The sequence below is a fragment of the Sardina pilchardus genome, chromosome 8 (assembly GCF_963854185.1).
Source record: "Sardina pilchardus chromosome 8, fSarPil1.1, whole genome shotgun sequence".
In the NCBI taxonomy this organism is placed as follows: Eukaryota; Metazoa; Chordata; class Actinopteri; order Clupeiformes; family Clupeidae; genus Sardina; species Sardina pilchardus.
Window position 1 is genome coordinate 34,396,324 of NC_085001.1, and position 13,475 is coordinate 34,409,798.

General features: G+C 41.6%; 1 protein-coding gene across 4 annotated transcripts in view; it reads right to left on the reverse strand.

Moving 5' to 3' along the window:
• The window catches only part of dbnlb (drebrin-like b), a 46,460-nt gene that overhangs the window by 15,945 nt on the left and 17,040 nt on the right, over positions 1-13,475 (reverse strand). For all 4 annotated transcript variants that reach the window (XM_062543742.1, XM_062543741.1, XM_062543740.1 and 1 more), the window contains exons 3-4: positions 10,063-10,175; positions 1,302-1,376 (exon numbers count right to left, since the gene is read on the reverse strand). In XM_062543742.1, coding sequence (XP_062399726.1) covers positions 1,302-1,376; positions 10,063-10,175 — 188 coding nt within the window. The remainder of the gene's footprint in view (positions 1-1,301; positions 1,377-10,062; positions 10,176-13,475) is intronic.

Consider the following 13,475-nt stretch of genomic DNA (forward strand, 5'->3'; position numbering starts at 1 on the left):
ATTTAAATGACCCAAGGAAGAAACCATTACATTTTGGGAGTGATCCGGATCACTGCCTGGATCCAGGAGGTGCGGAAGGCTGCGCTCTGTGTTCCCCTAGAATGTATTCAGCAGTGGCGCAGCGCCGCCAGTTAACCTATTAGCTGGTTTGATTTGCATTGAGCTCAATGAGCATCAAACAGGCTAATAGGCTAACTGAACAAAACTGAACAACACCATTAGCCTGATAAACCAGCCTAAATGGATTGGATGTCTAATTTAGTCTGGCCTCGATCAATGGATACAACGGAACATTGTTGATGAGCACAACCCGTTGTCTTTCAAACCGTGTCTGTGCCTATAGGCCAACGCTCCCTCAAAACCCCGCCCCAGAGCCCTCTGCCCCGCCCGCGTTGATTCAAAACACATCTCTGCGTTGTGATTGGTTTAGTTGCCATCTGCCAGATTCAGGGCAGTGTTTTCAAAATGTTCAATGGTCCGAGGCCAGACCCAAATGCAGGCAAAACATTTTGCCGTCCAGCAGTTGGCGCTGGTTTTCCAGGCTACAACACCATGCCAATCTCTAGGTATGGTGAAGGGTGTGTGATGATGTGGGGAAATTTTAGTTCTAAAGACCAAGGGAACTTTATCAGAATGCATAGTATCCTGGATCCATGAAATAAGTGACCTTTAAACTTAAAAAACTGCCTGCCCCTATGTGTTAAATTCCCATAGGGTTACATAGGGGTGCCAATACTTATGACCCCAGTATTTTGGGAATATTTTTTTTTATTTATGATATATTATTCATTCATAAGAGAAAATTGGTGTCCTAAAATATTGGATTTTTCCTCATTGTATTACTTAAGCCATACTTAGCCATTGTATTACTTAAGCCATATTACAATTTCCAAACGATGATTTTATATTCCTTTTTTTAGTCAACTTTAACATGGGGTGCCAACAATTTCAGCCATGACTGTATAATCATATCATATTTTCCGAGATACGGGTAGCCATAGATAGATTATGACAATTACATTACAATTAGAGTAACTAGTTGAACAACACAGATGACCACTTCTTGATGGCTCGTAGCACCGCTGCTGGAAAAAATTCTAGGGAAACACCAACATTGTGCGTCTGGCCTAATTCTGATACCATGGCGGCATTCATTTTGCCATGGCAGGCTGCATTGATAGCATAATGAATGCCATGATCACTTAACTTTGGACTCATACACATTTATCACATCACCAAATCAAAAATGATTTATGGGCATACAGTACTAAATAATGGGCATCATAGGAATTTGCAGTTACCTTGAGAAAATTAGCGATGGAGCTAACATGATTGGCACAGATTCCTTTTCTGGCATCCTTTACCCCTTCACCTGTCTAAAAGAGAAATGAAACAATGAACAACAGCAAACAATCAGAACAAATTGTGAACTACAGTAACTCTTCTAATACAGTATATAGTTATGTGCAAAATAATAGCAGTCAAACATCACTAATATGTTTAAGTACTGGTTTTGGCAGAAATGATGATACAACATGGGAACAAATTCATGACTACTGTAGGTGCAGCAGAGCAATGGCCAATGACTTAACAGACATGACATGCAAGCTGCTCATTGGGGGTAATTGAGTAATTTAACAAAAGGAGTGTGCTCTTATTAATAGCAGTGTGGAGATCAATTAGCACTTGGAGGTCCAGGCCTTTTCAGGCACTTTGAGGCAGTCAGCTATACCTTGAGATTTTTAAGTTTTTCATCTAACTAAAAATGTCTATGCAGAGATGGCACATATGGTTGTATTCTAGAGGTCCTCCACAATAAGTATATGTGAGTAAAGTGGATGTAATGAAATTACTTTTGATTATAATTCAGTGTAAACACAACTATTTAAAAAACGATTTTCAAAGGTCAAAGTTCAAAAGGTAAAAAACACACTATAAATATATCGAGCTAAGACTTTTGAAGTTTGAACCTTGAAAACAACGGTGTTGGCTCTGTATAAGTAAAAAGAACATTAAAAAATGTTATGTAGTTTTACTACAAATTGGAAAAAACTCAGACTAAGAGGCCTTGTCCAGACGGAGACGAGTTTTGGGTGAAACGCAGCTGTTTTGCTTCGTTTAGGCCGTTCGTCCAAACGAATACTGCAAACGCATAGCCCTAAAACGAATCGATCTGAAACCGGGTCCCAGAGTGCATAAGTTCGAATACGCATCCCTCTAGCGTTCGTTTGGACGGGGGAAGACGCATATACCTGCATTTCGATGATGTCATCGCCACACTCCTCGACCCCTAGCAAATACCTGTCAACATTTAGCTTTCAAAATAACGGGATAACGTTACTACATTTCGGTCGTTGTTTTTTACCTTACCTAGATCCTATGCAGCCTATCCAACTGCTGCCTGCAGCCTACTTCCAAAACTCCAAAGCTGCTGTCAGATTTTGTTTCGAGGACACAAGTTAGGCTACACTCAAGAACAGTTTGTGATGTGTTAATCGATTCAATTTCCAACCATTTCATAACAGCTAATTCTGGAGTAGCCTAGGCTAACAACTAGCCCGCTTGCTTGCGAGACTCGGCTGTGAACTGCACCGGTTTCCTTATTGGGTTTACGTTGACAGAACGGTTGAAATAAATTGAAAGTAAGTGATTGCGTAGGGCCGTAGGCTATATGTGTCGGGTGTATGGCAAGCTGTTGTCAGAAAATGAATGGATCAGTGATTTTCGAATGAAGTATGATGGTCATGCAAATTACGAGAGTTTTTCGGGAGAAACAACAAAACGGGAGGGCGCCAGGAGATGACCTTAAGATAGGAGAGAAACAAGGGGGAAACGGGAGTTTTTGGCAGGTGCTCTAGCCTTCCACTCATGTAAGAATAGTTTTCACCTCGTCTTTTTAAAGCTAGAACTTCTTCTTCCTCTCCGTTTTTGGTGATTTGGTGAACTGAAACAGCGCCACGCAAAGGCCTGGAATATGAAGTAGCATGCTGAGCCGTAATTGAGATCGATTGAGATGGATCCGTTTGGACGCAAATACTCTTGAAACGCTGCCAGGTAAAACGGAGGGGGGAAGTTCGTTTTGCTACGTGTGGACATGGCCTAAATGTGCCACTTAGACCCCGTTTACATGACGACGCAGGGTGTTTTTGTCTTCACCGCTTTCACACCTTTAACGATACCGGTCAAAAAAACATTTGCGTTTACACACAGAGGTGAAAACGCCAAGTTGCCCAGAAGAAGCATGCCAGTGGGTGTTCCCAACAGTAGCTATGCAAATACCTTTCCTCGTCATTCAATGAGCGCGCTCAAAAAAAGCGACTCTAATCGGAGCTGTCAAGTGTCACAAAACTTTCGCCGGATGGACTCTCACGCTTGCCATGTTATGAAACTTGGCAGCCCTTTATGTCAAGCACATCGTGGATGTTTGCACAACCATTGAGAGCTAATACACAGGATTGCTTTTCAATTTCTGTCTTGTAATGTTATTGTATATGCCCCCCTAGAATAATATCGAATGTCTATCAGAACTGCCCGCCGCCAAACACCTGAAGCAACCCTGTATTTCGCATGCACGGTTAATAATAGGCGACGGACATTTGCCTACATTATTTACTGAAATGTAAAGGAGGCCAGCATTATTCGCGGACTAAGTGGAGCTAAATTAAGTTATTATTTTGCTGTCACTTCGTCTGTTTTATGGCCTAGAAGGTTGTATTTGGTATCTGTGGATAGCTCTAGCTCTCCTCTTTTATCTGACATGCAAGCCATATTTTTTGACCACGGTTTCACGAGTAGGCTAAATCAAACGAAAGTAGCGGTAGCCGAAGCTATATGACATTCTTATTTGTTTGTCACTTCGTCTGTTTTATAACGATAAAGGATCGATGTGTTTGGTATCAATGGAAAGCTCTATTTCTCCTCTTTCATTTGATATGCGTGTCATGTCTATGCGATGCCTGGTCCCGGAGTAATTCAAGTGAGAGTGGCTGCGTGGGTGAACGCAGAGCAATATAGACTGTAAATATGATATACTTTGATTTAAATTAATGATTTTATTTTATGTCTAGTCTCGTTGGAAAGCCCCGGTTCTGCTCTTTCATGCAATATAGGTCTCATCTCGCTGTGACTAATAATAGCGGAGCAATGTACCAGAGAAGAATGGGTGTGTTTTTTGACGCGCTTTGCGTCCGTCGGGTCCGTTAAATTCACTTGGAAAAAAATAGGATTTGTAAACTGTCGGAATGGGGGTACTAAAATGTGTCGGACTGGCAGCATGTCTAAATAGCAGCATGTCGAAATAGAGGCATGTCTAAATGGAAGCATGTCGTAGTGGTGGCATGTCTGAGTGGCAGCATGTAACCCTCCTGCGCAAACAAAATGTGTGCTCGTAGGCTCTGCATTAGCCAGTAATTACGGCTACGTGTTCATCAACTCTAGCAGTCTAGCAGGGAAGGTGGTTGATTTAAAAGTAGCCTAGAGACTATTTTGGCGCAGGTTATTGTTAATGCGTTGTTGCTGGTCGTCGAAATCATGCAGAATTGTAGCAGCACACGGCTCCAGCATTGTTGTTGTTCTGCCAAGTGTCTATAGTCAGGTGAGGTCAAGCGCGGGGGCTGGACTAGAGGTTCGAGGTGGGGCTATGTCGTCATAAAAACCCCAGATGTGCCTTTACACGGCAAAACGAAAACGGGGTTCTCAAAAACCTCCACCCTAGAAGCAGTTTTTAAAAACCATCGTTTTCAGCCGCCAAAACGGCGTCGTCGTGTAAACGAAAGGCCTAACTGATGAAAAAAAACACAGTTTTTGAAAAAAACGTTGTCGTGTAAACAGCACCTTAGTGAGTGTCTCTTTCAAATGCAAATTAAGTTGAATGGGCCTTTTGAAGGGGCCTGCTGCAGGTGAAAGGACTGAAATCCTAGGATTTTCTTTTATTGTTTTTACAAAGTGCCATACATTCTCTTTTAAAACATATATATTTGGAAACTAATTGATTAAAGGTTTCTAATGGTGTCAACTTATATGTTTCTAGGACAAAAAGTAGCAAAGATTGAGATGTGTGTTTGGAACAGTTTTTCAAATCCCCAGGGGGGGATTTAGACTCCAGAGGGTTAGAGAGATCATGCAGTCTGTGAAGAAATGGGTGTCAATAATGGTCCTTATTTAAAGAAGGAAGGCAGCAGATGTTGTACCTGCTGTTCTTAGCCCTTGCTCAGTGAGTAAAATGGGTCGTTCTAGACATTGCACGGAACGAGAAAGAACTTTGATCAAAAAAGTTGATTGGAGAGGGGAAAACATAGTGCAAACAATAATTGGTTGCTCTGCTAAATCTCCAATACTTTGAAATGGCAAAGAAAACCCGAAAGACGTGGTAGAAAAAGGAATACTACCATCAGCGTAGGTCGTAGAATAAGAAGAATGGCAAAGACGCATCCAATGATCAGCTCCAGAGAGATCAAAGAGGATCTCCATTTACCTGTACTTCAACAATCAGAAGACGCCTATGTGAAGCCAAACTATTTGCAAGAAACCTTCATAAAGTACAACTGCTGGAAAAAGACATGTATTGAAAAGGTTACAGTTTGCCAAAGGACACATTACTTGGCCGAAAGAGAAGTGACGCAATGTTCTATGGACAGATGAGCACAAGACTATTCCTATTGGGTCTAAAGGCCACAGATAGTTTGTGAGATGACTCCCAAACACTTAATACAAGCCACAGTACACTGTGAAGACTGTAAAACATGGAGGGGCGAGCATAATGGTTTAGGGATGTTTCTCAAACTTGGAATGGGGCCCATTTATTGCATGATTGGCACCATGGACCAGTTTCAGTACTGGAAGAATACTGGAAAAATAGGGTCAAGTTGAAGGGTCATGTTGAAATACTGGAAGGGGTTATGTTGCCTTTTGCTGAGGAAGAAATGCCCTTAAAATGGGTGTTTCAGCAGGACAACACACCTGCAAGCGGGCAACATCCTGAATGAAGTGGCCAGCCCAAACCCCGGACCTCAATCCGAGAATTTCTGTTTTTGATACAAAACCCAAGAATGCAGAAGATCTGTGGAATGTACAGTGGGTGTTGGATTCAATTAGCCGGCTTCACGTGAGATCCTCAAGAGACCTCACGTGTGAATCACGTGTATTTCATTTATTTTTCCCAAGTGAAGCTAAAATAACCCAAACAACCACCAGGTGGCACTTGTGAGCAGGGTTAGGAATGTCGGCATTTACCACTAGCAATCCAATCCAACAATCCAATCCAGCAATCCAAAAGTGAATTAAATCCCGAAGCAAGCTGAACATCTTTTCTGCTTTTAATACTTTTAATATCATGTACTGATACGCTGCTCCAAACGATAAGTAGTCTCGCGATTAAACTTGTTACCTCCGATAAGGAGGCTATGTTTTCATCGGGGACCGCTGTCTGTCTGTCATACTTTAGGTCAATAGTTTAGGTTGAAATGTATGACAACCTAGGAAGAACAATACAGGCGGAGGTCTGCGCTCTCTGAGTACTTTTCTAGTTATTGTTTATGAAGGTGTCTTTGTTATTTTATGAAGAGGCATCTGCTGTTTCGTTTAGGTTTGTTTTGCTGTCACTAATAGTTTCATGTGGTCACGAGGCCAGTGTCAAACTTCCATTTAAAAGCATAATTAGGCCTATGTCCGAAGTGCCACTTGTGTTGTCGTTTTTGGCTCAATATATGTATACCTTTTATTCCAAATTTGCAGATAGGCCGATGGTACACTTGTTTTTATGCTGGCAACAGAACAAAATGGTTCACAAATGTTATTCTTGATTCTAAATGCGGGAAACAATTAAAAAATTAAATGTCCCGTTTTCCGACGCACCACAAACATCTTGCCTACAGTAAAACTCCAAATAATAGCCAGGGCTTTTATTTTCCCAAATCGCCAAAATGCACCGGCTTCAATATCGGACAGGCGTATTCACGATATTCCGTAGCCAACAATGGGGGTCGCCCATTTATATCGGTTATATATGATGTAGTATATCCATGCTGAGGGCAGAATTGTCAACATTTCGAAAGAAATCTAAGTTGAAGCATATTCTAGTTAGCTACCGAGAACGCACATGTAAACAATGAACGGAAATTGAAAACAGTATCGGAACGATACATACAGCGCCCTCCACAATTATTGGCACCCCTGGTTAAGATGCGTTAAAAGCCTTAAAATAAATACATTTTTTATTGTAGAAGCATCCTATCACACTGAAAATTGTAGTAAAATGTAACCTTCAACTCAAGTGAATTTTAGGGTGGGAAAAAAAATCCCTGACTGAGAAATAATTATTCTTCATAAAATCACCTGTTCCACAATTATTGGCACCCCTAACAATTCCTAGGAAATAAATGTAATTAAAGTATTTCTGTCATTTCTGTTACTTCTACAGTAGTTTACAAAGTCAATCAGAGTATGTAGGAACATTTAATTAGTAATTCTTAACATCCTGTTTCCCTGGGCTGTAAATATGACGTCACACAGAGGCCATTTCTCTTCAACATGGGAAAGACAAAGGAACACACTGTTCAAGTAAGGCAGTTGTGTCGACCTTCACAAGTAAGGCCATGGCTACAAGAAAATAGCCACTTGCATACCTGCCCATATGGTCAGAGGAATCATTAAGAAGTTTAAAACAACTGGAACAGTGGTAAACAAGCCTGGAAGAGGACACATGTTTATTTTGCCACCACACACAGTGAGGAGGATGGTAAGAGAAATAAAAAAATCTCCAAAACTCACTGTTACAGAATTGCATCAAATGGTTGCATCTTGGGGTCACAAAGTCTCCAAAACAACCATCATGCCCTATCTACATGCCAACAAGTTGTTTGGGAGGCATGCACGGCATTCTCACTCAAAATCATAAGCACAAACGTCTGGAGCGGTACTGGGCCTTCAACTGGGACCGTGTGCTTTGGTCAGATGAGACAAAGTTAGAGCTTTTTGGCAACAAACACTCTAAGTGGGTCTGGCGTAACCAAAAGATGAGTATGCAGAACAGCACCTCATGCCCACTGTGAAGTATGGGGGAGGATCGGTGATGCCGTGGGCCTGTTTCTCTTCCAAAGGGCCTGGGAACCTTGTTAGGGTGCATGGCATCATGAATGCTTTGAAATACCAGGACATTTTAAATCAAAATCTGGTGGCCTCTGCCCGAAAGCTGAAGATGGGTCGTCATTGGGTCTTTCAGCAAGATAATGACCCTAAACATATGGCCAAGTCTACACAGAAATGGTTCACCAGACACCGTATCAAGCTCCTACCATGGCCATCTCAGTTCCCAGACCTCAACCCCGTTGAAAACCTGCGGGGTGAGCTGAAGAGGAGAGAACCCAGGTCGTTGGATGATTTGGAGACTTTGTGCAAAGAGGAATGGTCGAAGATCCCTCTTTCTGTTTTCTCTAATCTTGTGAAACATTATAAGACAAGCTTAGGTGCTGTTTTATTAGCAAAAGGGGGTTGTACAAAGCATTAACATCAGGGGTGCCAATAATTGTGGCACACATGATTTGATGTAAAATAATTATTTCTTAATGTGGGATTTTTTTCCTTCTAAATAAATTGTATGTTGGATTTTACGCTTTTTTTCATTGTGGTCCTATATTATTTGGAAAAAAAATGAATTTATTAGAAGCTAAAGAGCACATCTTAACCAGGGGTGGCAATAATTGTGGAGGGCACTGTATTTCCGGGTTAAGGAATAAGGTGAATAATGGTTCAGCTGTTGCGCGTCAGTACATTGCGTGCACGGCCAAGGTTCGCATCTTACCTCTCCATGTCACTTTTGAGTAAGAGCAGGCATACCACACCCAACAATATAGGTTAGACCCTAAATATATTTAATTACTTTACATCGAGTGCCCAGGAACACGACATCAGTTTAAATAATAGCTCCACGGCATTACTTAGTAGGGTTATTTCCACGTTTCACTGTAGTCAGAAACAAAAGCATGTTTGATGCATACGGGATTAGAACCTGCAACGATACGATGATAAGCCATCTGCTTTAGCCGCTGTACTAATGACCGGTGTGCTTGAGGTAAGGGTTTGTAAACTAAATACCATAATAGTAGCCCACCAAAACACAAACCAACTCGTAAATTAATGCAAGGCAACAAAAGTCGCAAGATGAGCCCAACAGGGGAGTCGGTCTTTTAATTTATATCAGCCTACAGTATTGAGCAAACATTGGAATGGAATAGTCACCTCACTTTGGGCACAAATTATGGGCACTCCGGGGGAAGATTTCCTTTGTTGAATAGCCTAAGTGTCTGGAATTTCGCATCTATCTATTGTCTGTCAAGGCCAAGTGAGAAGGTCTATGGCAGGTGATATGCCTTTAACCTATACAACATATTGCCAATTGCCTACAAGCTGATCTGATGTGTGAAGCGTGTATAAAGTCGGTGGGCGGGCTTAACATAATGGTGACTGACATGCAACCAGAAGTTGCAACGGTAACGCATCCTACTATTTGAAAACAAGATGATTCGTTTAGCGTTATCCTATTGCGTGGAGAGGGAAGGTTACGCAGCCTGCTACTTGAAAACAAGAAGATGATTCGTTTAGCATTATCCTATTGCGGAGATGGAATTTGAAAGACAACTGTTTGTCCCACCCCTCCGATGGAGCCCTGACTACGGTGAGTTCCCAGACCCTACATCTTGATGTGGGTCTGGCTCGTCAGGCTAGTTGACAACTGCACTAATGTGTAAAATCACACAAAGACATTCTTTAGAGGTTTTGATCCTTAAATGTTTTTCACAGTAATACACTACATATAGTAATAATGAATTAATCATTCTGCTTAGTAAACTATAGTCAAAAGCTGTAGTATCTCTCCTGACAATTTAACACACCATGAGAAAATGAATGTTCTAATATTTTTCTGAATGTTGACGAAAAGGCGGTTTAGGAGAGCCTTCACGATTTATTTCATGAAATTTCACACTGTGGGTAATAGTGAAACCGGTTTATCATGACATCCCTAATCTACACATCTTAAAAGAGAGTGAAAGAGGACAGGTAACTCACCCAGTTGATCAGAACATACTTGGGTAGGCCAGAGTTTGGGTCTTGAACACGGCAGAACCCATACATCACTTTACCACTGTTCAACTCTTCTACGAGTTCTTCCAAGCCACCATCTGGAAAAAATAATTCAGTTAATGGTGCAATAGATCGGAGAAGGAACCCGAAGCTTGTAGTTTAGCATGAGCATTTTAACACTTCCTGGTTCATAAGTTCACTTCAAGAAGTATGCCACCAGAATGTGTTCGCCAGTGATTTGCTACCATACTTGGCCAATAATGGCAAACTTCCAGAGAACTTCTGGTGGTGACAAATCTAATTTGCATGTGACATTGCTGCAAATTTGCTGCAACATACCAAAAGTTAACCACAACTATTTGTCAGAAACCTAATTTGCATGTGAAAATATGACCTTGCCACAAATTTGCAACAGCTGTAGGCCAGAAACCTGTCTGTGAGAGAACAGGCACAGAAAACCTAAGCATTCAGAGTTATCATTCAGTCTTTTGTCACTAACTCTTGTCTCATCTTATAAAAATAAAAGGCGTTACCACCATAACACTAAAGCAAAAAAAATAAGCGGAATACCATGTCGTTTGCCTGGTGCAGCAAGTGGAACCACTAGAGCAGAGCCATAGAAAGAGAGAGTTGCGACACTCTTTGATGTTGCCGCCACACGATCAAAAGTAAAAAAAAACTGTGCTAAATGGCTGAATCCCAGGAGGGTGGGATGTACTTCTGGATGCTGGAAGGTGTAATCAATTAACTCATTGACTACTGACCAAGAGATTGGCTGTAAATAGTTCCAAAAGTCCCATAACGAGGACTTATGTTGCGTTCGACGGCATATGGGACGTGGGACTTATCCTACCTCTAACTAAGAAAAGTGCACTGGAATGCCTGTCAAAGTGGAACCTCCAACTGGCGAAGTCGGGGGAGCTCGACCTACCTACCTACCGACCTCACCAAATTAAATCGGAGGTTAATGGCGGCGCCCATGGAGTCACTCATCGTGAGAGATAAAACTTCAAAGAATAGGCTATAAACGTTATTTCTCTACGTATGGGGTTGTTTTAAACAATGCAATTTTAACACAACTTATTTTTTTCATATTATGGCGTGAAATGTTGCCATTATTACCTGTTAGAATCAAAACATATGGGTAAAATTATACCCAGTTACCCTACATAGCAATATGCAGCGCTTTTATGGCTCCAGAACAGTTGGTGAAGATGTTTTAGTAGAAGGCCGCTATGTGTCAACCAATGTTACCCAGTGCATCCATGCTTTTTGTTTACATTCCACTTCAATTACCCGGAACGCTTTAAAGTAGGAGCTAGTACACTTCAGGTAGGATAAGTCCCACGGCCCATTGCCATCGAACGCAGCAATAGCCTTGAAAAAGAGCTGCCATTTTTTCCTATGGAGGTCTATGGGAGTGTCGCCAGTCGGTTTTATCTACTGCACTGCACTAGAGATATCCATGGTTACAGATCCATGGTTAACTCCTTACAGGTGCTGGTCATGTAAGGGATAACGGCCGACGAGGTGACCGGTTCGATGGAAATAATGGCTAGGTGGAGGTCTAGAACTCCGGCGACGTGCGAAGCACGGAGACGGAGTTACCTCCGCCGTGCCATTATTTCCATCGAACCGGTCGACCTCGAAGGCCGTTATCCCGCTTATCTCCCGTTTGTATTCATAACCTGTATATTTAGAACATAGTTTTATTCCACCGTTGCGTCCGTTAACATCGCTAAAACTGTCTTGACTGTGGGACTACTTTCCGCCACATATCAACTTTCTACTTGCAGGACAAAACTGCCGTTACTAGTTCTAAAATGGATGGTTGCCATGGCCAAAGGCCAGTCGTTAGTTCTAAATGGCTAGTTGCTACGGCCAAAAGCCAGTCGTTAGTTCTATCTCTCCCGTTGTCAAGCGGCCATATCCCAGGATTCTGATTAACTTTAACTTTGAAAAATCGCTACTTTTATAGCCTACATGGCATCCAACTAGCTACAATCCACCTCCGTCGTATGCTACAATGTTACTATGGTTCTGCACGTCTGTATTTCAGCTTGGATGCTACGTGACAGTTCATTTAAACTTCGCAACGAGTTTGGCGAATTAATATTCAAGTGTGTTACGGGAACTACTTCAAAGGTAGCAGGTTATACGAAGTTAATGGCCACCCCATCAGCCAATCAGAGAAGAGAATTCCATTGTTGAGGGAGATAAATAATTAGAATATCATGAAAACGTTTATTTATCGCAGTGATTCCATTCAAAAGGTGAAACTTTTATAATATATACATTCATTCCACACAGACTGATATATTTCAAGTGTTTATTGCTTTTGATTTCAATAACTAACAACTAATGAAAACCCCAAATTCAGTATCTCAGAAAATTTGAATATTGTGAAAAGGTTCAATATTGAAGACACCTGGTGCCACACTCTAATCAGCTAATTAACTCAAAACACCTGCAAAGGCCTTTAAATGGTCTCTCAGGCTGTGTTCGAAATTTTGTGCTAAGTACTACATACTGCATACTGGTCAAGTATACACTGTGTACTGCACACTACGCCCCCCACCCCAGTACGCAGTAGCCGTCACCAGCAGCACAGCGTACTAAATCACTGTTTGAAATGGGTGGTAAGTACTAGTCGCATACTGATACTGACGTGAACCTAGCGAGCAGTATGCAGTGTGTGAAAAATTAGATTTTACCAGTATGCAAAAGTTCCCAGGATGTTGTACTAATGGTGGCAAAATCCCCAGTGTACCAATGATGCTCACTACTCAGATACTGCATCCCATAATGCATAGCGATTATTTCCAGTTTCAGAAAAAATCAACAACGCTGGCAGACAGCGAAAGGACAAGCCTATGGCAAACCGGAGGCGAAGAATACAAATGTGATTATTGTTTGGGTGTTTTGGTATGGAACGTTTCGTGGCTTCTGTTATTGTGGAAGTTTGAGTAGCCTAGGCTACTTGTGTTCATGTGCAAGTGAAATAGCCCAGCTTATCCAAAGTTAACATGAACTAGCTGGCGTTCAATGGAAATGAATGATATTAGAAAGCTAAGTCGTAAGCATCAAGCTTGTCTAGCTCTTGTTAACGTCGTTATTAACATTTACCAGTGTTCGCTTAATTATTAGTTATCGTTCTTGGTGTGAACGACCCTCTCCTTAGTGTTCTGTATAACTGTCAGAACTCTATTCATAAGTTTAGTCAGCACCGCAACAAAGCGTTTAGCCATACCAACTTTGTCAGCATTTTTGGTCGACTAGTCTGTGACCTTTACCATCGCTAGCGTATCTGATGCACCTGTGGAAAACAGCTGATGGATTAGTAAAATCAAGTGAGCAAGCTTACGGTGACGTTGGTCATTTTAACGCAATACCGCAAT